Here is a 26,405-nt window from a genome sequence, read left to right on the forward strand (position 1 = left end):
ATGAGGTAGCAGTACAGTGTGCAGCCGAGGCTTGAACGGGAATCAGTCATTTGTCAGATATTGATCTTCAAATTATTCATGATGAGTACACCCTCTTTTGGCGTAAATGTTCATACCAATGGTCTGTAGCTTTCTCTACGTAGGTTATTTACTCATCATGTGGCTCTTTAGTTCCCGTTTGAATGTTACAGTATTTTGAATCTTCCTGATGTTTGGAGGGAGTGAATTCCAGACTCTGGGTGCGGCTCCGGAGAATGCTCGATCGTAGGTCTTTTTCTTACGGAAGAAGGCTGGCCGCCATAGCAACTCTTTAGCGCTTCTAGTTGGTCTGTTACCTCCCGATAGTTTAATTTTCTTGGCTAGATATCTAGGCATGTTGTAGTGAACCGCTTTGTGGGTAATACAGGCCATCTTCATTTGAATTCTGGCCTCATAAGGTAGCCAGTTTAGGGCTTTCAGGTGGGGAGATATATGATCGAATTTCTTCGTTCCCGTGATGAGTCTTGCCGCTGCGTTGAGACAGGCTTTTAGAGGTGCTATGGATGTTTTGGGTAGGCCAGCTAACGTGGTGCAACCATATTCAATCCTCGAGATGACTAGCGATTGGGTGGCCAGTTTTAGATCCGCCTCAGAGATAAAGGGTTTCAGTTTTCTTAAATAGTTCAAATGGAAACGGGCGCTCTTGGCCATTGAGTTAATGTGGTCTTTCATGTCGAGGTTCTCATCTAACGTAATTCCTAGTGATTTAGCTGAGTTAACTAGGGTCGGAGTGCAGTTTAGCGCAGTCACCAATTTCACCCATTCCTTTATTTTGTAGATTTGTTAAAAGATTGGGCAAATGTTGAAAAAGGTGGAATTCCATCATTTGTGATTACTCCTTGTAGTCCATTAGACTAGACGAGTATTAATTGCTGTGAACTTGCCAGAAAGGATTACTAAGTCCAATCTGGAAAGACTTTGTAGATTGGTGTCCATCTGTGCAGTGATTTTTTTAAAAGTATTATAACTAACCATATATTGCAGTTTTGTAGATGAACTGGTTAACATTTGGATTTGAAACACAATATCAAATCTGATTGTCTTCTACGCCCTTTTGTGTACTACAGGGTTCTCCCAGTTTGCAAATCACAAAGTGAAAAAAACAGCAACAGTCCTTTTAACTCTAGGGCTGAAACAAATTGTGAATGGATGAATTCAACTTGAGGAGAAAAAACTGTGTGTGCTTGCTGTTGGAGGACAATTCTCTTGGTTCCTACTAAACTCTTGCATGCAGTACTTGTTGCCAGCCCTCCCACAAACTGCTGGCTATGAAGGGTGCAGAAAATAAGAGTGCCATCCCTTTCTGCCCAAAGGAGGGTTACTGCCCTAATTCGTGGTCCAGGGGAAGCTTCATCCGCTCAGCAAGCTCAGAGTCTGATGATGGCATTGAGTTTCAAGGATAGCCATGAGCCACCCTGTGCTTTTTCCACCTGGCAGAAAGCATGTAGGGTTGGATTTGATCTGCTGTCCCCCGCATGTCACAGTGGGCGTAGAGAGTTGTGTGGAGGCGTCTGAAGCCTTTTCCTATTGAGAATTAACAAGCATTTGCAATGCAATAGGTCTCGCATTACTAAAATGTTGAGCTATTGGTGGTGTTAATAATAATGCAATAGCGCAAACATTCAGCAATGCGGGACCCCTTGCATTTCAAATATTTTTTTTGTAATGCAAGATTAAAAAAAATCAACCCAGACCAAACTACTTACCATGTCACGCACCCTAGGCAGAAATACCATTCCTGCGAGTAGCAGGGTCTTTCAGTGAGTTGTAAGAGCCATTTTTTTAATAAAGCTTTTGATTTTGTCCACAGGTGAATAATACTTCATACAGAAGCCTCTGGCTGAACTTAGTGTAATTGAGCCACAGTTTAATGGCTAAAATACAAGAAATTCTGATTTGTGGATTAGAAAAAAAGACTGCAGTACTTTTTCCGTTAAAACGTGTGTTTTAGGGCAGAGTACATAAATCGTGCGGGTGGTACTCCATTACGAACTGGTATTACCCTATTACATACATTTAATTGCATTTATATAGCGCTTACTATTTCCAGGGAGAGGTTATATGTGGAAGGGTGCGCTGTTTTCCTGCATTTCTTTTTGAAATGGCAATTTCATTTTATTGAAAAAGGGATTTATATTTGCTGGTGCAAAAAAGAACGTAGTGGTGCAATTATAATTGAAAATATATAAAATCCTACCTTTACAATATGCACGTAGTGCTAAATAGTATCTTGATGGAAATAAGCACCTTAGTGGTTGATATGATGGCAGCTTGGTGCTTAAGAGCGCTCACCTGCAGATGCCTTATTTTATGTGTTTTTTAACACTTTATTATAAGAGCTTTCTCTGCAATGCAACAGGAGCGGAAATGCATCACAGTTGCAATTAACATCTCGCATCTACGAGTCTTGCATTCTAGAGTTAACACCTCTTTATTCTGTCGCATTTAAATATACGCTGCATCCTTCACAAATTGGTTTGCACACATAAGACAGGCTGTATAGAAACACAGAGAACAACAAGACATGTTCAATACAGAAGTTACGCAGATATTTATAAAAGAAAAACTAAGCCAGACACACACAGACAGACAGACAGACAATAAGGTGGAAGAGACTGGGATTAGTGACTTGACCAGAATCACAAAAAAGTGAGCCAACTCCAAGACTGCTGACACTGTGCAGGGTCCCCAGGAGCTTCCGAGATGATCTGGAGCCGACAGGGAGAGAGAGAGAAAGTGAAAGCACACCATGCGTGCGTTGGGCTGAAACGCCACGAGCTGTACGCGTGCACATCTCCTGTCCGCGCAGGCACGGCGCGCAGGAGACAGGGAGGCAACAAAACATGCCTCCCTTCCAATGAAAACACGGATTTTTGACCCTCACCAACCAGAAGCATGGGTGGACTTCCACCCCGCTTTTGAAGCAAAGACGACGACAATAGATCTCGCAAGCGTGCAGCGCATGCGCTGCGTCGCTTGGCGAGACCTAAAAATGAGGCTGCAAATAATCACAGTTTTGTATGTTACTATAGCGAGCAGTCCAAGTACGTTTTTATTTTTCTGTGTCCCCATTGCTGGGACGTATGTATGTTGAAAGTGATACTGCTGCCACCCAACAATGCAGAAGTATTTAAAAACATAAAGGGCAATAGTATTGCTCTAGAATTTAAATAAAGGACTTACAATTCATCACTCTTCAATTAGTCTACGTTTCACAAAGGTTCACAGCAGTCTTTTTAAATGAACAATAATTGACTTGATAAAGGCTTTATTCATAGAAAGAAACATGTCAGCTGTGCATATTCTGATCAAAGAAATGCTCCGAAATGTTGTGAAATGCACAATAAAAAGGAGATTTAAGATGAACTTGGAATATTCTTGAAGTGCCCTAATTGTATGCATCCTACCCTGTTAGTTTCAGTATTTATGTAAGATTGTCCCATTTGCTGAGACAGTTGTGGCAAGTGAGTGGCAAGACGATCTGGACAGGCACCACTGCCTGACTGATGACAAGTTGGGAACATTTTAAATATGGAACATTTTGAAGGACGTTCTTTTAAATCTACCACTGCTTCCCGCCTCGGAGTAGAGCCTATTAGTGCCTACGAGTGTAGCATTATTATTGAGTGGAGCAGCCTTTATTTATATTTGCAAATGACCGCATAAAGGATCTTCATGGCATCCTGGCTGTTTCCCAAGATTTAGTTGGCTGTTTGCTTCGAACACTTGTTTATAGTCTGGTAGTGCCAGGATACCTGACAGTGCACTTTACAAATAGAGTAAATAAATAAATTACATTATACTGTTTACATCCAGAATTACATCACTGAAAACACAAGTGCTTCATTGCTTTATAGTAGACCAAGGCATAGAAACCTGTTCTTCTTTTCCATTCACAGCTTTCAAGAGTTCTCTTTATTCCTTTACTTTGTTTGTGTTCAGACATTTTAAAAAGATACAAGATTTTGATGATACCTTTTATCGGCGTAAGTACAGCCATAGATTATGTGGTGGTATTTTTTTTTAATTCAAGAAAAACATTGCTGCTGTAAAATCACAGATGGTAACATAAATGCTATAAAGGCTATTTATCTCTTTTAGAATTTCATATTATCGTATGTGGGCTGGATTCCATAATTGCTAGAAGATGGATAAATGGCATGTTGGTAAGTTATATATTGTTATAACAAGGAGAGTGATTGTAAATCATTTGAATATGCTGATTACTTGTTTTACAGCAAAAAATATACTTTTCTAAAGATGCATCAGTCTGATTGAAGGGTACGTTGCACATTTGTATATTTTTGTAGATTACAATACCTGCATTGTTATCGTAGGAGCTATTCTAGTCTGTTGTCCAGTTAAATCAGCACATATGAGGATTTTGCATGAATTTTTTTCATGCTTTCTGCAATTGATATTAATTGGTGATGATGCTCACCAATGTAATTTTGCCTGGAAAAAAATGTGTATTTGGAGTTTGCCATTTTTCTCTGCAGAATGGCCAGAGGAATCTCAACCAAAAACTAGCCTTCATAATTGCTCACTTTACTAATAGTAAATCCTACTTTTAGAGGTGATTAGGTGTGAAACTGTTGGGTATATTTTGAAACAATAAGTTCTGTTTACTTGCTTACTGCTCATACAATATCTAAATGCAATACCTTCTGTACAGCCTTCCAGTTTGACGCCAGAGAGGTGATGTACTGTTTTCCTATGAAACGTCTATCAATTATTTTGCAATCCAGATTGTCTATGTATTGCTTAGTTCTTGTTTTGCTCTAATTAGGCGAACAGCATGTCGCCGGAGTTATATGATGTGCTCAGTTTCTGACATTCGTTTTCAGTCTGATGATTTTTCAATGATTAATTTGCTCTTCATTATGAGAATTTGATTCACAATCATAAACGTTCAGTAGATTAGAGTGCAGCACAATTTTAAAAAGCGGAATACCGTAGACAGGGTTTAATCTATTTTGTAGCTCTGTTTGTTTGCCTCCTTGATTAATTAAATCCTATTTCTATGAACTTTTCAAGGTTGACCTCTTAAGTGGGAAGCCACCAGTTGGGTTACTGTGTGGCCTGGATATTCTTTTGAGTTACGCTGTCTCTAATAAATTCTAATGAATAAAACACAAGTACAGTGTAGGAGATAAGAGATAAAAACTGGTAATAGTAAACTAGCCATAGTTAACAGAATGTAGTTAGTTTGGGATTTTTGTTCAGTGATTGGCTGAATCCAAAGTGGTCTTGCTCTTGTTTTTATCCAATACCCTGTAGTGTAGTTCCTATATTCCCAATAGGCTCTGCGCATTGGAATAACATATCCTATAGATTTGACGTAGGACTTATGTGGACTAGGTCTCTATCGAATATATCAGACTTAATTGTGAGTGCCAGCTAGCTGAGAGGTCACTAGAAACTTTCTTGAATACTCATGAAGGGATAAGTTTCTGACAACCGCATAAACATGACAACTTTGTTTCCCCAAGAATAAAACTGATCTTCAGAGTCGTGGAAACAATAGATAGATATTTTACTCAGTCAATCGTGCATGCTTCGTTTCAACAGAGGTGCAGAGAAATAGAGAGACGGGCGTTTTCAATAAAAGGTTTATTGAACAGTCTTCTTTCTCAGACAGGTAAAATGAACTGCTACAAACGTAATACTGGTTGCAAAGTAATGCGTACAGTATGAAGAGTGTTGTGAAATAATACTGTAAAAGCATTGTATGGTTCCTAGACCATAGATAAATACATACATAAATAACAAAGGTTAAAAAGTACTCAACTGGTACTTCTAAAATACGCCTACCGCAAATGTATCTAACCTAAGTCTAGTTCGAGGGAAGAAGTAAGTGTGGTGTAGCATAGGTTTAATTCTTTGCCAAGAATCTAACCAAGATTTCTCTTAGGGTCTAATCTGCTCCGTACCTTGGTTTTAGAATGAAGGAGGTCTGATATCTCGGTCTCCGGACTCGATTTCCTAACACCCCGCAAGGGGAGTTTGGAAACACTGGAGCTGGATTCTCAGTGAGAGAAAGGCAGCTTCTCTGTCAGTAGGTCAGCTGGAGGGTCGGCTTCCTTCGGCACTTGCTGTAGCAAGCAGCGTCGGGCAAGTAGATAGTCGAGCTGCTCCGAACCACCATGTCTTTGCTAGGGCAAGTGTAGGCATATTTATACCTTGAAGGTACCTAGTTTGACGTAAAGTCGGACATAATAACGTCACCAAAGAACCCCAAGGGAATGGTAGTTCTTTGAAAACGCCATGATTTCTAGGACAAATCAATATTCAAGTAAGGGGATGTCCTTGACTTCTGAAGCAGAGTTTTCCAAGAAATCGTTGTGGCTTTTTGGAACTAGTGGAAGTAGCCATGCCTGTATTTGGACTGGATGGATTATGTCTAAATATGGGGAGGATTTCTATGCCTATATAAGGGCAATGTGAATTATACCTATATAAGGGCATAAATCGGTAAATTACGCTTGGATCCTAAAATGCTCCACAACAGCCACTCCACTTTATTATGTTGGATATTACTAAATTCTAAGCATTTTTAAACATACCTAAAGCATGATGTGTAAAAAATCCCTCCCAAAATACATAAATGCATTTGAAATGGTTGTACACGAAAGATGAGCATATGTGCTGTACGCATTTAAAAAAGCAATATTTTCATTCAAAGCATGTAATGTTACACTGGAATATGCTTATCAGAATGAGTCATGAAATAACATTCATGAAATGACTCTTAAATACAGAAGAATAGTCGAGACCATTCCATGACAGAGTATAAACTGTTTAGGTTGTAGACAAGGTGAAATAGTGTCATTTGGAAGTGTCTCAAAGAATTCTTGTTCTCTAAAAATAGTTCTACTTTAAGCAGATTACTTTGTGCCAAAAAGTTACATTTTGAAAAAGTCAAATCGTAGAAAAATAGAGTTCTAAAAGTTGGAAGTTTTGTTTTGAAAAGTGAAGGTCGAATACAGTCCTATAGAAAGCTGTGTGCTAACTACAAAAATCATTCTCGTTGTTTGGAGAAAACATCAAATCTTCTAAGCTGGCAAAGAAGGCGTTTACCACAGTAGGTGAAAGTTGAACCACTTCATTAAGTAAACCGATAGCACAAAAATGTGAAGCATAGCCGTCCGCGTTAGTCGCGTTAGCAATGTTTGTCGGAGAGGGTGATGAAGGTGGTACCTGTGTGCCTATCGATCTCACCGTCAGCAGATTGCGTCTGTGAGATCTCACTGAACGCCGTCATCCGGATTGGTAGCCGCTAGGTACAACACGATGCATGGGCCGTTACCGAACCAAGCAGGGTATCAACATCCGTTGGCAGTGCTGATGGAAGTGTTAGACAGATGTCCAACACGCATTCTTCACCACATAGCAGGCATCGTAGAACAGGTAAGATGCAATCTTGCCAGATTGGTCGGAATGATAGGAACCACGTGGTATTCAGGTCTCTTAAACGAGCCAGGCCCAAGACCTGTATCATGCGCTCACAACACTTCATTGCCAGGAGAGTGTTCTCTATGGTAATCTGGGTGTTGTTGCTGACCGGACTTGCCATATTGAAGCAGAAGGAACAAGAATAGTATTCCTGCTAAGAGCCCCAAAATGAGAGGCAGGCCGCCGAACACAGAGTGCAAGAAGTTTGGAAAAATGCAGAGAACTGCTTCAAAAGGTGCTAACAGTCCCGAACAATCTGTCTTAAATACATGTACAATACCACTTAGAAATGTTTAAGATACGACCCAACATTTCTACGAAATGCATTGGACAGTTTGTGGATAAAAGAGCATGTATCTCTGCAGAGAACCTTGCAACTTGCAGTTCATACGTCTCTTTGGACGAGGTCAGTGGCACCGTTTTTTGTAAAAGAATGGCTTTCATTCTGCTTAAAGTATCAATTCGAATAGAAGAGCTGTTCAGTGAAGGCCATAGCAGCGAATCCCTGTCTGTCTTGGCTTTAGGAAACAATGCTTGCATACAACAAGTGACCCTGGCTGACACAGTTACGAGATAGGCTATTCCTGGCATCATTCAGCTGTGATCATTCAACATTATTTAGCTCCCGTTAAAAAGCTGCCTAAAAATTGGATCTATCACTGCTGCTGGAGAACCTTGCAGGTGGCAGGATAAATTGTTCGAAGAACCTTCACAGGCCCGTGTAAATTAATACCCTGGCATATGAGTGTACCACTTAGTGCACTTTTGCTTTGTGTACCACTAAGAAATACCGCTTTTCCCCCACTCCAACATCTGTGTGTGTATGGTAATTCCCAGGTTGACTTCATGTATTCCTTACCCAACCTTTCATACACGGCAACTGGTATATGTTTCAAACAGTATTGAAAGTTGAAAATTGTGACAGGCAGAGTGATTATCCCGTGGATTATCCATTCTGTTGCAGGCTTTTCTGAAACAGTTAATGGTAATCTTTCCAGTTTTTCAATGCTCGGCACCGTATAGTCTGCTCCTTTCTGTGCCAAAGTGATTTGTTTATCTGTAAGGTTAAATACAGAAAATAATGACGTGGTGTTGATTAGACGCCATGGTACATATCCAGAACTAAGATTTTGCAACGTCCAGCCTAATAGCATTATAGAACGCAATTGTGACTGTCCATGCTGTAGCATGAGCAAGTCCGGTTCCATTATGTCAATGGCAGAGAATACTATGCTGTCCAAAGAATAAATTCTGGATGACCGAGTCGTTAACCCATTGTCCACTACAGAGAGTGCTTTCTCTAAATGAATACGATCAATTTCTCGTATTCTTTCTGCAGTCCCTGCCTGTGTCTCTTTCCAAGCTTCATTATAAATGGCATATATACCTGCGTATAAAACGTTTTTGACGTTTCGCAGGACCTAGTAAGAAGTTCCTTAAATCAACCTCATCTTTAAGTAAAGATAAGTGTTGTTTAACCTCTGTGAGTGTAGATTTTTGTAGCCACTCAAGGCATAGGTTTCCTACACTGTATGTTGTTACTATCCCTGGATGTTGTCTCTGGACATATTTTGAATCTGGTCTAGTTACTGTAAACCCTTGTGTCTTGTTCAGGAATCTATCTTGAGTTATTTGTGTCTGTGGGCCAGATTAACCATTTTTTCCGGATGTATGATGTTACAACGCAGGCTATTACAACGCCTGCCTTTACAACGCGGTTTTTACATCGCATACCATTACAACGCATAGAGCTTTTGGGTGCTGGATAGTGAATAGTTTAATTTACTATTCCAACTCCACTCCCCGTGGACACTAGGGAAGGTTATTGGATAGTAAATTAACCTATTCCCTATCCTAGAGCGCCCCCCAGCGCAAGGCGTTGTAATGGTAGTGCGTTGTAAAAGTTTCGTTGTAAGTGATGTTTACCATTTTTTCAACTCAGGAGCAGTTCTGTTTTGAAGTAAAATAGATTTTACGTCGACCCCCTCCCTCTGAAGTGTTTTTACTATCAAGTGTAGGTATAGACGGTTTGTTTAAGTCTTTTATCTTGGATAGGCCAAGGCAGGATGTCTGTTGAACAGTGTCATTCAAAAACATTTATTTGCTCAGGAATAATGCAGGCTTGAAATAAAGCTTCTATTCCCTGCACTTGCCAGTCTTTCGTTTCTATGTTGTCACTCCAAAAGTCAAAACCTAATGAGGACAGCTGGGCATAAAAGGCTGCTGAATAAATTTGCTTTATATTTGTTAACATACTTTTCATTCCTGTCTTATTAACATTTTTAAAGAAAAACGTTTCTGGATTTGTGGTATTGAGACATTTTTCATAGAATGTTTTTGAGCTGCCTTTTGGTGGCATTGGACAATGTTCCCATTGATTGAAACATTTCTAGGGTTTGCAGATTTGTGCAAATAATGGTGACCATAATGATTATAACAATACATTGTGCATAATCTGATGAACCTTCTAAGTATTCATGTTTTGTAAATTTTGCAGACATCTCTAAATCTGAAATCCTATTATTAACAGTCTCAAAGTCCCAATCATCAGAAAACGTGCTGGGTGAAACAAAGTCACTCAAGGAAACCTTAAATTGATGTAGAATCTTCAGCAGCTCTGCCGGACCGTAAATGTCATCCGTTCTGTCCCATGCTATACCACCAGGTATAGGGATGGCTGTGATGTTCACTGATGTCAAGTCTCTTTGTTCACAATGAGATGATTTGTGTGGCTTCAGGAGCAAGTTGATGTTCTTACTTGCTGTGTCCATTTTACTATATTTTCCATTTATCAGAAGCCCCAAAGTTAATACCATGATTAGCCAAAGTAGGAGAAAAAGTACGCCATGCACAATCCAAAGTTCAACCCATGGTGAGACAAGATACGTTTTTTCAAGTTGCTGAAAAAGTTATGTTACTTGATCTTTAAAAGTTTTATTTGCTGATGTTGTTTCAGGCTCACTGGGATCCTCAGAAAAAGTATCAAATGTTGATGAAATAGCCAGAGGCAGTTCTGTCAATTGTTGGAATTGCATCAGGATAATTTGAAATCGCTGGGGCTACTGGATCCTTTGTTATATTAGTTTAGTCCGATGCTACATCATTGTAGACAGGAGTGTCTTGACAAACTGTAATTTGGGTCTCAAGAGGCACAAGTTCCATTGCTTTATTGCTTAGTCCTTTGTTTTGTGCTGCAGAGTCTTCAAATGTTATTAGTCTCTCAGTCTGAACCTCTTGGATAGTTGCAAGGTTTGGTCTTCTGCTACATCTTTGTAGTCCACGGGCCTACTACTTATTATCGGCCACATGATGCGGTTTGAACAGGTCGATGGATACAAACCTTTTCTCTTTTCTTCCAGCAAGGGGCGGCAGTAACACTGTTCATGATCCGTGGATTGCTAGTACAGGTACTGGTTTTCTGTAAGAAGGCCCAAATTCCTTCGTATCCGCGATCTTTTCTCTGACTAGATCCCCAATCTTTGGAATTTAGACAGGCCTTGCTGGGACAGGTGGTTCTCCTTCAGTGCTCATTGGCTTCTGTATTGTGTTGCTTTGACTTCTTCTTTTCTCGTTTAAGTCCTGCAAAACAGCCAAGCGGTCTTTGATATCAAAGGTTTTTTGTTCCACCACTGAAGTGTGACGATCGAGGTCCTGGACAAGCATTCTAGTACCACAAAGGATTTCATATGGAGTGATTCCACCAAGAGAATTTCTTGGCAGATTGTTTAAACTACGTTGGACACTTATTAGATGTTTGACCCACCCGTCACCCGAGCCTAATACCCTAGCTTTTATAGATTGCATTATGTCCCGTTTTTTTCTTTCCACAACCGAATTTCCCTCAGGATGGAATGGACTCGAATACCCCAATGCAGCGCCCAAATTGGCCATGTTCTCCTTGTAAGCTTGAGAGCTAAACGCAGGACCCTGGTCAGAATGTAGCGTGCCGATTGCGTATGTGCCGATAAAGACTCGCAAATCTTTTATAACAGTTCGGGCGTCAGCCGAACGCTGAGGCCACATCCAAACGAATCTGTCCTAATAGTTGGGGGACCGCATTCGTCCGTAGCGACGTCTGCGTGTAGCAAGCCTAATGCTATCTAACAATAGTGTCTGAACTTGGCTGGCTACACTGTAGTCAAGGATCTGGTGGCGTTCTCTGCTGCGATCTCTGTTGCAGTCATGGCAATTAAATGCAAACTCGTGAATGTGGGCATTCATCCCTGGCCACCAGTGAGTCTCTTTTAATTCCTGAATGGATTTAGAGTTCCCTTGATGTATCGGACCCTGTCCCATCTGTGCTTCTTGTATCAAAGCTCCTCTACGTCTCCTGTTTGGTATTACTCTATCCCCCACTCCAGGGATTCGAGCAAAAGGGATGGAGTTGGCATCAATTATGTATGAATATTCGAGTGGATAGTTTTGAGGTAAAGCTGCACCGCTTCCTTCACTTGTGGGATTTACAGCTAGCAGTGTTTCGCCGTCTATTTTTGTTTTGAAACTAGTGATTGCAGCTATGGAAGCCGTTTGCACAGCTGCCTTCGCGGCTTCATCAGCCAATTAATTCCCTTCAACATGAACACCATCACGCTGATGACTCAAAGCAACTTATGCTTGATTGTGCCACCTTTTGCATCTTTGAAACCGTTTTGAACCCAGTTCTGTAAGTATTCATTGTAAGATTGAACGCAGTAATACGAACACAGGTGTATACGGTAAATCATAAGCGTTATGAAGGCCTCGCATAGGAGCAAGGCTGGCCGGATCCTGGCCGCAAGCTAAGATAAGGTGTACATGCGTCGTTCAGTAAATACAGCATGACTTGTAGTATAAATGTACGAACCGTACATCCAGTCAGGTAACAACAACTCAAATATGTGGTGCCATGTGCCGTACCAGTTTCACCCTCCACCCTCAATAACCCTACCCAAACTATACCCCAACAAACCAGTAACTTAAGTGCTGCAACACAGAGTACACACCTCACTAATGTTCTTGCGTCCAGTGTGTATCAGGCCTGAGAACCCCAGAAAGGGGCGCACACCGAGGGGGAAGGGGGGGAAGGAGAAGGGGCGGGGAGAGAAACACAGAGGAGAGAAAGGAGAGGGTGAAACCCAAGTGGAGGGGGGGGGGGGCAAGGAACAGAAGGGAGGCCCTGAGGTAGAGCATGGATAAGCATGAATCCGCCAGCTCCTTTAAGACTACACCACTGTCCCTCTTACTGTGTTGCGAACCCGAAGGCTCCTCATGCTCCATAACCCTTAATTGTTCAACTAGGTGTGCCCAGTCCAGCGAAATCAGGCGCTTTCGCAGTCCCCTGTATTCCTCACGGTGTAAGGCCTCCCTTACTGCGACCGCCCATCACCCCACTTCTTCACGCCAATCACCCACTCGCTGCGCTAGAGTAGACTTCCAACGCCGTGTAATCATAAGTTTCGCCAACATCAGAGCCAACCCTGCAAATCTGCGCAGCAATTTAGCCTTCTTAGGGAGGCTGAATGGTGTTCACTGGTTCTCTTTTGGGGCTTTAGTAACATTGTACAGATGGATGCTGGATGTGGTTCTTTATCCAGACGAAACCACAATGCTCAGCAAAGATGATGTTGTGATGTGCCCCATCTCCCATTTAATAATTATGCAGAGCCACGGGGATGGAGCCCCCGGGGGCCGTAATATGCTTGAGCAGGGTCCATGCCCCTTCCCTTTCATAGTTATGCTGGGGGATGGGGTCCTCAGGTCCACAATATGCTCGAGGGGAGGGGGTTTGTGTGCTTGCTCTCTTTGATAATTATGCAATTTCACCAGAGGATTGGGTTCCCTAGGCAATAATCTGCTCCAGGAGGGGAGTACCCACACTCTGTCCCCCTCAAGAAATTCACCGGGCCCTGTGAGATGGGGTACCCAGGGCCAAAAATGGCTCCGGAGGTGGCGCCCCATTCACACCCAATACACACTTAAATCAACCCCAAACTCTGGAGTCATTTTATTAAAGAACAAATAGCGCTGCCATTGTTTTCCCCTTGATCTGGAGGAGTACCGCCCTGCCCCCCTATATTTAAAAAAAAACAACATTTTCAGGACAGAAGAGTACATCACAGAGTCCTGTAATGGCCGCCGCAACATTTGCTTTGATCGTCTCCCAAATAATATGAAACAATGTGGTGTAATGGCCAGAACTTCTGACTTTAAAGCTTGAGAACCAGGTTCGAGTCTTAGCATTTGCTCAACATCCTGTGATTCTGGCCAAATGATCGAATCTCCCCATGCCTACAAAAAATAAGTATGTCCTTGTGTAATGTAACTGGGGCTCATATAAAGCGCTCCCAAAATTGTGAGCCGAGTTTGTGATATATAAAAAACACCCAAAAAAGTTGCACCCAGCCAGTCAGAGAGCTCACTCCCACAGAAGCGAGGTGGCCCAAAGGCAAAAAGCCCCCTAGGCCAATCGTAACGCTTTATTTTTTTAAGTTTTGCTCGTGAGACTCTAGTGAAAGTCCCGCAAACCCAACTGTCCAGATATATAATTATTTTGAACCTTAATTTCTCAAACTACTGAACGAATTTACTCCCAATCATAAAGAGCACGTTATCGGAACCAAGATCTAGCTTCTTGCCAATTTGATGTAATTCATTTAAGCCGTTTCGTGCTATTGCGTTCCAAAAAAGTCTATAAATAATATATGGAGATTTTGCGATTTTGCCCGCCCTCCCACATTTTATCTCGCTCCTGCTTGACGGATCATAAGAGGTCGAGCTTATTGTGCACACTAAGTAACAGTTGAGCTGTTAAGTATGTGCTGATGTATTGGGGCAAATGCACTCTTACCCCAAACTCAATAAAGATGTATATTACGTTTAAAAGAAAGTTAGTAGTGGAAAATGGTCATGGTACCGTTAAAGAAAAAGATTTCTTTTTTTTCCGTTTTTAACAGATGTCACTTTTAAACTATGAAGATGGCGTTTTGGATCCTAGTAGCATAGTCCCTTTGATTGACGGAGGAACTGAAGGATTTAAAGGAAATGCCAGAGTTATTCTACCTGGCATGACAGCTTGTGTAGAATGCACGCTTGAACTCTATCCACCTCAGGTAAATTGATACACTGATATTCACCGGCCTTACATTCTAACTCATGTATTTCATTTACTAAACATTTTTCTTTTACAGATTAATTTTCCTATGTGTACTATAGCATCTATGCCAAGGCTGCCTGAACATTGTATTGAGTATGTCAGGATATTACAGTGGCCAAAAGAACAACCTTTTGGAGGTGAGAAACGAATATGTTCTGGAACTTTATTAAAGAACAAAAAATATATAAAAATTGTATGTATTCTTCTTATCAACTTTATTGATTAAGAGCAGTTCGATTAATGTCCCTGCTAACTAAATACTCAGCACTTGTTTTCGATACATTCACCTCAAATTAATATTTATACAATACATAGTAAACAACTCAGCCTAAGACAAGGGATTCAATGGGGTAATTACATTCTGTGTTGTCATCCACCACTATACAGCATTTACTGTTTTAAAGCAGTACTCAAAAATTACATTTGAGATGACCCAAATAAATTAGGTAATGTGTAAGGATTTGTTTTGTTTCCTATTTACAAGGAGACATATCCTGCAGTTAGATCACTTCCATTAACAAAGCTAGCTATGCATCAGGCCAGCAATCGCTTCCAAATAAAAACTTAACTTGTTGGATTCGCCATTTAAGTGTATTGTGTATAGTAGAGCGAACATTTCAAGTACCTGTTCTGATCTTTCTTAAAGGTGATCAACAGCCAGATTAGTAGCAACTGGTGGGGCTGAGACAGAGATGACCGAGAAAAGGGGAAATTATTCCTGTAAGGTGATGAATGTTCTAGGATGGGTGATGGAAGATGCTGGTGGTTGAATGATTGTATGGATGATTGCATGTACTCAGTCCTAGACCTCGCTTCATACTCTTAAATCACATCACACATGTGGCAGAAGGGCAGGTTATTTTGTTGACAGTGCAGTGAGGGTTTGAGCATAACATAACATAACATAACATATACTTGAATAATACAGATGCAACAGCCGACACGTGTTTCACCCTGGGTGGTCAATAAGACCAGGGCTTTCTCAAGGCTTATTGATTATTCAGGAGATCAAAGAACAGTTTCCTTCTGATATAAGGCATCGGTCCTCAATCAGAATATATTAAAAGCTGAAATTTGGCAGCAGGGTAAATATCCCGGGTTAATCCCTTGTTCTGAACGTTCCTGAAGTTACAATATTGGACACCGCTATCAGCTTTACATGCAGCCCACCCAGACACGCTCTAACGAACAAGTGAAATGGCTGTACCACCCCACTATGTAAATCTCTCTGCCTTTTTACTTATGATTTTCTTCATGGAAGTGCCCTGGAAAGTTTTCTGGAATGGACTTTCAGACTTGCCCCTCTCCCCCAGTATGCGGTCCCTTTATATGAGTTTACTTTCTTCACAGTGCTGTCAACCATGGAGGCCTTGATTAATACCTTGTTTTAAGCATTAATTCAGTTGATAATTTTCACACAAATTACATAAAGGAATTACAGCTCTCTTTCAGGGTATCCCTCTTTGCACCAGTTTTTCTCCTACAAACCCATAGCTACAGAAATGCTTTGAAGACGTGTCCTGTGGCTATCAGATGTAGGTTTCTAGGCTTGTTTGTAGCTTTCCTATTGAATCAGATTGTTGGTGACTGGTGGAAACTTTCAAAACTGTTTTGTTATTTTGAATAACATAACCATTACAAATTGTGACAAAGACCATGTATGCATATTCGAAGAGTGTAATATTTTATTTATCATCATTGTTGGCTTTATCTCTCATGAGTATTGACCCCTGGCCAGTTTCAGCAGTGGTAATGGGATATTACAGTATGCACATTTGCGTATAAACAAAATCTGTATCAATTTGTAATAAGTTTCATATTTATCATGCAGTTTGTAATTTGTAATCTCCGCTTTTTTGTCTGTCTCTTTGTTAAAATAATGGGAACATTACTGGTCTGGTGCTGGTTGTATCTTTCTGAAAGATGTTCTATAAATTATTTTAAATGTATATCTTTGGGGTTTTCAATTGATAATTAGATGTAGCTAGATTATTATTAATTATCATTATAATAACTATATTTACTGCCTTCATCCACGGACTCCAGCAAATCACTCCGTAAATACACGCAAGACATCTTCGTTGCTGATGACTTCAATAAATGGCTCTGAAGGACTGGTCGTTACTTGTTCAGTCTAAATGATGACTGTTTTTCTATTTCCAGAGGTGTTATTTAGTGGATGCTAATCCGTAATAATCAATGTAATGTCACAGCTCAAATATAGTGAGGATAATAAGTACAGGTTTTTATGCTGGAATTATTGGCTTCTATATAATGTATTTAAATGTCCTAGCTCATGTAAGATGCATTTTCTTATTTAGAAAATCTTCAGTCCTAAAATTCATTAAATATTAAATAAAAAAAAATGCAGGGAGATACAGTTCTAAAGGTGTGATCAGGTTGTGTTTAATTCCCCATTAGAGGCTGTGCCCCTGGATGGAGATGATCCTGAACACATACAGTGGATTTTCCAGAAGTCATTAGAACGTGCATCTCAATTTAATATTCGAGGAGTCACATACAGACTTACACAAGGTAAGATCTATGTGTTGCAGTACTCTTGTAGTGCACTCCATTCATAAACTCAGAAATTAAACACGGTTGTCTGTCGTAAATCACTTGAAAGTTGACCAGTAAGCAACAAGCATTAGCAAAGGCGAGACCTGTTGGCTTTGCCAAAGCTTGGTATAGAATGTCATATGGTAAGTATTTATATTGTGTTTACAGCGACTGAAGTGCTAATGTTATAGAACGGAGAATGCACTTGCCAAGGTGCTTGTGTTTCCACATTCATAAGCATTTTAGGACCATACAAAAAGTGTGAAAATGTGCCATATACATGTGCTGAATGTAACATAAGTTGTAGGTGGACAGAAAAGTCCAATAGGTTACAGCGTTTATTACCGTGATGATTTTGGCTATGTGTTTAAGTGCAATGGTTACAAAAGAACCAAAAAGCACTCCTGACTGATTACTGCTATATTTTACAACTAAGCAAGCAGTGTTCAATTGGTTTCCTAGAGCTTTTGCCCCCTGTGCCACTGCACCTGCAGCACCATTTAAATCATGACCCTAGTGCCTGCAAGGTAACTGTACTTGTGACTGCCTGTTTAGTAGTAAAATATAGCAATAATCGGTGTTCAGTAGGTTTCCTAGACCTTTTCGCCCCTGTGCCACTGCACCCGGCTTCACAATTCAAATCATCACCCTAGTGCCTGCATGTAGGAAAGTGCCCCTTTTTGACATGGTCACCCTCACTTTTTGCCTGGTATTTGATGTGATTTTGACTGGAAGTGCACTGGGTTCCTTCTAACCAGGTCCCCAGTGCCAGATCTCTCCCCCAAAACTGTACTATTGTTCCCCCAATGGGCAACAACTTTTGCATGCTCTGTAAGTCCCTAGTAATTGATAGCACTGGCTCCTAGGGCCTGAGGTACTAAAGAGGGCCCGTAAGGACTGCAGCACAGATTTGCCACCCTAAGGAACTCTTCACCAAATACATGCCAGGCTGCCATTGCAGGCCGCGTGTTTTGGTACAGACAAAAGTGAAAACACGACATGGCACACATCCTGGTGATCCTCCCTATCCCCAACTTTGTTTAACCTAGTCATGGAACCTCTCACCACCTTGCTACAAGCATCCAATGTTCAATTCCACATGTATGCCGATGAGACCCAACTTTATCTCAAAGTACAATCACCCAAAGACATTATGCTCTTGAATTCAACGATCAGAAGCACCTAAGCATGGTTGGCCGCTAATCATCTCAAGCTCAATGCTCTTAAAACAGAGTTCCTCTTGATCTCACCTCCTGCGAAGATCACTACCACTCAAATCTGGCTTAAACACTTAACCGCACTCAATGTTCATCCCACCATTGTAGACTCAGCAAAATTTCTAGGCATAACACTTGACACCAACCTCAACATGCAGGAACACATCAACAAAGCAACTAAAGGGGCGAACTACCAGATCAATACCTTAAGGAAACTCAAACCCTTCCTTCCAGCCAAAGATTTCCAAACTGCGGTACAAGCTTTAGTCATCCCTCGAATAGATTACGGCAGCATCGCCCTCTGCGGTCTCCCCCTAACTACCACGGCACCCATAAGAGCTTCTCTAAACGCTGCAGCGAGACTCATCACCGGATCAAGAAAACACTCACACATTTCCCCTGACCTGAGAGCCCTGAACTGGCTACCTTTTGAAGCCAGAATTCATTTGAAAATCGCCTGCATCACGCACAAGGCTGTCCACATGAGCTCACCCGGATACCTCGCCCAAAAGCTGCCGATTTCCGGAGGCTCTAGAATCACTAGAGGCACAAACAATCTCCTGCTAAAGCCCCAAAGATTCCGTAAGGAAAAAACGGATAAACGCTCCTTCTCTGGAATGGCACCCAGGATCTGGAACTCACTCCCCCCTGAAATCAGGCTCATCTCCTCTACCATACTTTTTAAGAAAGAAGTAAAAGCTATCCTCATGGCGAAATACACTTGAATTATTACTGGGGATGTTAGTTACAGACGCTGTTTCATTCAGTTTTACTGACCTTTTTTGCATTTTTGCATGACTCGTGTTGATGACCTGCCTGAGTGTTTACGCTATCAATTACTTGTACTTGTACTTGTATTTGTACTTGTATCATTATTGATGTAGCTGGTGGTCTATGCTCCCACATGTACCTTCCCCACCCCAATACTATTTGCTCACACGTTGTTCTTTTCGTCTGTAAGGCGCTCTGATATCTGCAAAGATCTTGTTCGCGCTATATAAAACCTTCAAAATAAATAAATAAATGTCCCCCAGTACTGCATGTGGTATTTGTAAGTCATCCCTACAGCAAGCGTTACAGCCCTAAGGCAGGGTGCTTAATATTACATGTGAGGGCATACCTTCATGAGCAGATATGCCACCTCTGCTGGTTAGTTCCATTACTACCAGTGCAAGTGATCATGGAAGCCACTTTAAGATGTATGCTGGACACTGGTGAAAACGAATTCCCCAGCTACATGATGGCTTCACTGAAGATAGGGATGTTTTGAATCAAGCCTCTCGTATTAATAAAGCCACACTGATTCCAGTGTTAGATTTTGTAATACATACGCTCAGAGGGCACCTTAAAGGTGCCCCCTGAAAACATACCAGCCTCTGGTGTGTTGACTGACTGGTCCCTGCGGGTCTTCCACCAGAGACAAGTTTCTGATCTCCTAGAGTGCGAGCCTCTGCTCTCAAGGGGTCAAAGACAAAATCCGGGAGGGTGTTGCACACCCTTCCACAGTATGACCTGCTGATTGGCGCTCCTAGTCCTGCAAGCTTAAAAGAGCTGCCACCTTTGAAATGCAAATCTGGCTCCCCTCACAGGAAAGGAAGCCGTCCCCCTTTGGCACCTGGACAAGAGGGAAATTGAGCTAGTCAGGTTGCTGTGCCCGCCTCCAGGCTAGTACCACCCATGAGGTGGCCCAACCTGATGTCGGTTACAACTTTTCACAAGTGGCCATCTTTGTGATGGAAAACTGTGGACCTCTGGGACCAGGTAATGCCCACTTCCCAAAGGAAGGGGTCATATAGGGGCCGTAGTGAGTATCTACAGCCACACACGCCTCAAACGGAAAATGTTACGTACTCAATGAGCATCTGTTTGTGGCATGTAGTGGTTCACATGTGCCCACCCTCCTCCCTGGATACCTGTGTGGATTACAAGTATAGACATATTACATTATTTTCTCACTAGGATACATCATCCGTACACTCAATCCTCACCCGCCAAGCAGAAAACAATCTAACAGAGTCTAGGACCATGCGCATTTGCAAGCAAGAGGAGTCGCCAAATCTCTTGTCTCAAAGAAAAACTATTTGCCCACTACCGAGCCCAACACTAGATGGCGGACTCATACTAAGCATGTGAATCTACAGTACAACACACCACAGACAGGTGCTAACTGGGTTAGTAATATTTTCCTTTAGCTGATGGCACAGTGCAGTATGATGTAGGTGGAATGTGCATATGTTATAGTATATTAAAAGCACAGGCCGATACAAGTCACAAATATTACCCAGTATGGTCAAAAACGCATTTTCTTCAGCTTGTCTATTTAATGACATTTGACATTCTAGCCCTACTGACAAACGTCCATGAATCCCATGACAACTAAGCAAGGTCAGTCAGACACCCTATTGATTTGCTTCATCCATGCTAAAGCTGCTCCAGTATGTCCATCATGCAGTGAACAAGAGACTTGTAAGTTTGCTGCAAACACATTTATCACACTTAATTACAACAGTGCCAGTGACCTCAGTTGATGAGCACACGGCACAGATATTAATTGAAGGTTCAAAGAGGAGTGTGGCAGTCTATCCCAATGGGCGTCCTAGAGAAGGAAATGGAAGCCGCTGTGAATAAGAGGTCTTTCAACATGTATTTCTGTATAGTGAACCTCTTATGGAATATAGTGTACTGCTTGCTTTTCTGATTCAAGGATATCCTGCTAAAGGTGCTTTGCTGTAGAAACAAGTACATTACAATGCTGTAAATACAGTTCTCTAAGGCTGGTAGCGTTCCTGGATGCCCATGTGGTGCTCACTTCTTCTTGGGCTAAGGATCATTTACCATCTATATCCTTAAAACTGTTGCATGAAATCTGAGAGATGGCGCCCATCTGAGGGACTGGTGTTCTGCACACTTTATAGCTGAGATTTGGATATAATCCAATGGTGTTTGTGCTAATTTACTTACTATGCTCAGAACACTTCAGATGCATTTAAAGTTTATACTGTTATTTGAAATAAATTATTGTGGGACTTCCAACTCAATGACAGAGCATGATTCAAATATGTAAAGTTAAACATGTACATTTTGACCCACAGATTAAATTGCTAGAAATTAATACAATAATGAAAAATATAGACTGTTTTAGAACGGACAGTGAGGAATGGCCATCAAGCCACATAGAGAATCCCATTTGTGTGGCATGAAGTTGCCCATTTGCTTATGTTTGTGAAAGCATTTTGACTTTTCCAACAAACTACCTACCTCCTTTCTGCTGAGACAGGTTATACTTACTTTAGTTTGATTTTAGTTGTCTTTGTTTGAGCAGATCAGTTCGCTTATCTCCAGCAATGTTCAACATTTCCCTTTCCTTCATTTTTGGTTAGATTTCCAGTCTTTGACGCAACTTTTTGCAAGACTTGTTGGTAAATATTTGCATAGGACGCGTTGCATTGAGTGCACTGGTGCCTGGTTTATTGAAAATAGAGATGTATGCTGAGGCATACAGAATCTTTGACGAGGGTTACTGCTATAGATTGGCTTACACATCATGACAATTTTCTTCTGGTGTTTTTATCAGGTCCAGTATTTTGCAGGCTTGAAGGAAGAAAACCGCCTGAAAATCTGTGATGGCATAAGCTAGCAGGGCAAATACATAAGGTGTTCTATTAATCCATAATCTCAACAAAAATAAAATACTTAGGATCAAGTGTTTTATTTGTATAATATTTGATTTTTGTAATCCCCTCCAAGTTGCTTATGTTTCGTTCTCAGTGCTTCTAGTAAATTGAGCTCTACCTCACATCCTTTAGCGACTTCCCAACGTTTTTTTGCTACATTTATGTCTAGAACCTTTCTCAAGTGAAAATTTTGATTTTTATGTACTGATTTGTAGTCTAATATAGATTTGCCTCCAGTGAGGGGTAACACAGTACCAAAAATGGCTATCAAGTGATGGATGGGAAAGTCAAGTAATGTTATGGTTTTGTTACCAGCCTCTTCTTTTTTTAAATGACAATTTGAATTTCTATTTCACTGTTTGTGTTTTTATTATTATTATTTAATTTTTTTGCAGGAGTGGTAAAACGAATTATCCCAGCTGTAGCATCAACAAATGCAGTAATAGCAGGTAAGAACTTTCCTATTAGATTAAAGAATTTAACTTTGTATTTAATTTAAAAACTATCCCTTTTTTCATACAAACTGAATAATGGTTTTTAGATTATTATTTTTTTTGCCCCAAGTGAATTGTGCTAGTTAGAGTATGTTTCAGTAGAATAATGGAACTGGTAACTTGCATTAGTAACTCAATTCTTGATGTTTTTTCGCTTTGGCTAAATATGGATAATTGCTGTTTTTCTATATCTGGAATTTTATTTTCCTATATTTCATGGTTGCACTTAAAGCTAAAAGTAAAGCACTATTTAACATAATTAAAAGCTTGTTGAAGCGTTCCAGATGGCAGAGAAAACACAAACCATTCTTACACATTTCAGGAAGTCTGCAAAAGCTTATTCAGAAAAACAAAATGCAAAATTGTGATCTCAGGCAGCAGCATGCTCGCCACCAGTGAGCATATAGTTCTAATTCCTCCCCAATTTGAATGACTGTTTTAGATGTCTTCATTCATTGCTTCAAATGAGGATACAGATGACAAAAACTGAAATTAAAATCAACAGGCACCTCCTGAGAAGAGGGCAAGAACACCTTGACAAGAGATACAAGAAATGTAGTCTTTCTAGACGCTGAGGTACTCATTTGTGAATCCTTGCTTAACCGTGCCAAGCATGAAAGAGTCTGCCAGAATCGAGAGAACAGAATAGGTTATGTATAACATGGACATAAAATGCAAAGCAAAATGGCTGTAGAAAAGTAACGATTTCATCAGCTATTATAATAATTTCAAAGTGGTTTTCATGCAATTCCACACAGAGGACACAAAACTGAGATCATGTACAGGTTTTGTAGTGCTTTCATCATTAATGATATTACCCCACATTCTTGTCTGTCACTTCCAAGGTCAGTAACATCTGGCATACACAACAGATGTCCTGGATGAAAGCACAAGGAGATTCAGCTTCCTGCAACGCAGGCACATCAAGTTGTCTTTTATTTTGTTGTATTTCCACAAACATTGTGAAGACTTATGTTTTTGAGTGGGTCGATTTACCACAGATCACTCCTGTGCTCAGTATTCTTTGTGCTCTTTCTGTGCCCCTTACTTTCATAAACATGTTGGGTGATCCACATGCAGGTCCACACACAGACTACGTATCCACGTAGAGTCATATAGAAATTAATAACTGTTAAAACGTCTGCCATATAGAATTGAATACAAGTTAACATTTCTGCAGATTGTACTTATCCATTTCTGTTCCATATGACCACATATATAGATGTTCACACAGAATACATATAATGTATACCCATTGTATATTGATAAACTGCTCAATGGATTTACTAAGGAAAATGTTTCAGAGGCTGTTAGTCATATATTATTCCTGCTCTTTCAGTGCCTCAGATTTCCTCTTAACTTTATCATGACAAATTTTTTAAAAACTACTAACTTATTTTAATTCGTTTTCACAAAAGAATTGGAGGCATGCCAATGGTATGTCAGAAAAACTGACTGTTACTGCATACATTGAGAAGTTTGTTCAGTAAGCTTAGCCGAAAAAATAGTATTAACGAATAACTGCAAAGTGTTCATATTTGAAGTAATTTTGTACAAGTATGTCATACCATTGAAAAGAGGTAATGCGATGAAAATAGTACATCATGACTAATAAAATGTGGGTGAGCATAGCGTCAGTGCTGCTGCTGAGTAAGTGGAGATGACAAGTTTGAATCTGTCACTCTGGGTGTGAAAAACAATAGGAATACATTGGATGCCTCTCTTTAGTGGGGTTCCCTGTTTGAACAGTGCATCTATTTTATCCAAACAGCAGCTGGACTACCAATCCATTTATGACTTGAAATCAAGTGTTCGAGGCATGTGGGCTGCTGAATTCATATCGTAGCATAGATCGCCGCCTAGTGTTGGGTCCGGATGTTTGCACCTTGTTGTCTTGGAAGAGTCTTCGAAGTATCACGAGATAGGTGACTCCTCCCCTAGACTACAATGCGCATGGGCATCTTCTCCATCCTCAGATTGTTTTTCTCCGCCATTGGGTTCGGATGCACTTCGACAACTCCAACTACGGGATCGAAAGTTTCCTAATTTCTAAGGCCAAAAACCTCATCATTTCAACTGTATTGTTTCTGCTCGGTATCCTTCTGTGGTATTGGGTTCCGTCAGGTCTACATACTCTGCAAAAACTCTCGAACACCATAGAATAGAAGTTGGCACGGAAACTAGAAATGCAAAAGACAAGTTTATTAAGACCCCATGGGGTGGTGGTACATTCCTACAGCACCCTTCGGCAATGCAAGAAGTATCACACCGAACATCGGTGTGCGACCTCTTTTATACAAGTTTAGTAGTAATAAAAGATAGGCGGTACACTCTTTTCACAGTTTAGGTACATATAAGGGCATTTTTGGAACACAGCCAACAAGTGGGAGGAGTTTAGTATCACTGGCCAGTTGCAGAGAACATTCCTAAGAAGTGACCACTCATTAACCCGAATATTCGAGTACGCATGCGTTAGCTTGACCAGTGCTAAAAATAGTCTGTTGCTGGGCAAGGTAAATGATCATTGGTACAGAGAAAGGACAAAAGGGCATGCTGGCCACGAGGCCGCATGTTCATACAAAATGGAAGCCAGGAAATACAAAATGGCCTCCGCACGTTTGGTCAAGTTAATAATGAAAGTTCGTGTAGCTGAGCTAAATGCTAACTCAGTTGCTGCCAAATTACGACAGACGGCCCTTTTAGCACTTAGCTGAAGCTACCTCATAACGGAAATAATCAGGATACTCGTCATCAATATTAATCATCATTATTTTCATCATTTCTTCGTTAATCAGTTGCTCATTTTTGGCAATAGCTCTTTTGGATGGAATACAGGCTGTAATACATACAGAGCATAAGGTAGGGCCACATTGAATACATAAACAAAGGAGAAAGAGTATTCCAATAATCATACATAAGATCGTCAGTAATTTCCAACCCTAGGTACTAAGCAAAGTCCAGAACCAATTAGAGAATGTCCATGTACCATTTCCGGGGTAAATTTCAGCAGCAATTTTATGCAATTTGGAAATAGCATCATATACAGAAGGCGAATTATCTGGGACGTAGACACAACAGCTACTTCCGATAATGCGACATGCACCCCCACGATCAGCTAGTACTACATCCAGAACCATTCGGTTCTGGAGCGTTACAATTCTGGTAATTTGGAGCTCCTCAGTTAAGTTCCCTAAAGCAGAGGCAGTTTCATTAGCAACAGCTTCCACAACACGTGTTAGCCGTCTTATTTTTCTGCTGTTTAAAGCAGCACCAACAAAGGAAAACAGGCCTAAATTAAAATCTACATATTGTTGTAAGGAAGTGTCCGTTTGGTCTACTTTTTCAGTCTCTAATGTTCTCTTAACCCTATTTAATATAAAATCATGATATAGTACTAAATCATTATGGTACATAGGCGGAGCAATAAATACAGGGGGTAGTACAAAAGATATATAGCAAGTTCCTAACCACCCAGTGGGAAGACGATGATATCCTTTATTTCCACAAATAAAATAAGTATTTCGGGAGGCTACAAAGGCAATACCATTCGGTGTATCAAATGTGAGAGTAGTATTACATTCACTTTTCCCGACCGGTATTATACCCTTATTACGCATGCACAATTCAGCTTTGGTATCAATTACAGTAATCACATGTAAACTAGACATATTTATAATTCGTTGATTAGTGAAAATACGAGGCGTAGATACATTGTCCGGTCGATATTCTTCCCACTCAAATTTAGTTCCTTCTGCCTGTGGGTAACCATCTCTATCATTATAACATATTTTATTAAGTCGGAAAAGTAGTCCACCTTTTGTTGGCCATCTTAGGG

The 26,405-nt window shown here is 40.7% G+C and overlaps 1 protein-coding gene across 3 annotated transcripts in view; it reads left to right on the forward strand.

Annotated features, from left to right (window-relative positions):
• The window catches only part of LOC144782233 (NEDD8-activating enzyme E1 catalytic subunit), a 241,145-nt gene that overhangs the window by 76,371 nt on the left and 138,369 nt on the right, over positions 1 to 26,405 (forward strand). For all 3 annotated transcript variants that reach the window (XM_078661476.1, XM_078661474.1, XM_078661475.1), the window contains 6 exons: positions 3,982 to 4,025; positions 4,141 to 4,205; positions 14,427 to 14,582; positions 14,661 to 14,763; positions 17,048 to 17,161; positions 22,472 to 22,525. In XM_078661476.1, coding sequence (XP_078517602.1) covers positions 3,982 to 4,025; positions 4,141 to 4,205; positions 14,427 to 14,582; positions 14,661 to 14,763; positions 17,048 to 17,161; positions 22,472 to 22,525 — 536 coding nt within the window. The remainder of the gene's footprint in view (positions 1 to 3,981; positions 4,026 to 4,140; positions 4,206 to 14,426; positions 14,583 to 14,660; positions 14,764 to 17,047; positions 17,162 to 22,471; positions 22,526 to 26,405) is intronic.

Source organism: Lissotriton helveticus, chromosome 9 (genome assembly GCF_964261635.1).
Source record: "Lissotriton helveticus chromosome 9, aLisHel1.1, whole genome shotgun sequence".
Lineage (NCBI taxonomy): Eukaryota > Metazoa > Chordata > Amphibia > Caudata > Salamandridae > Lissotriton > Lissotriton helveticus.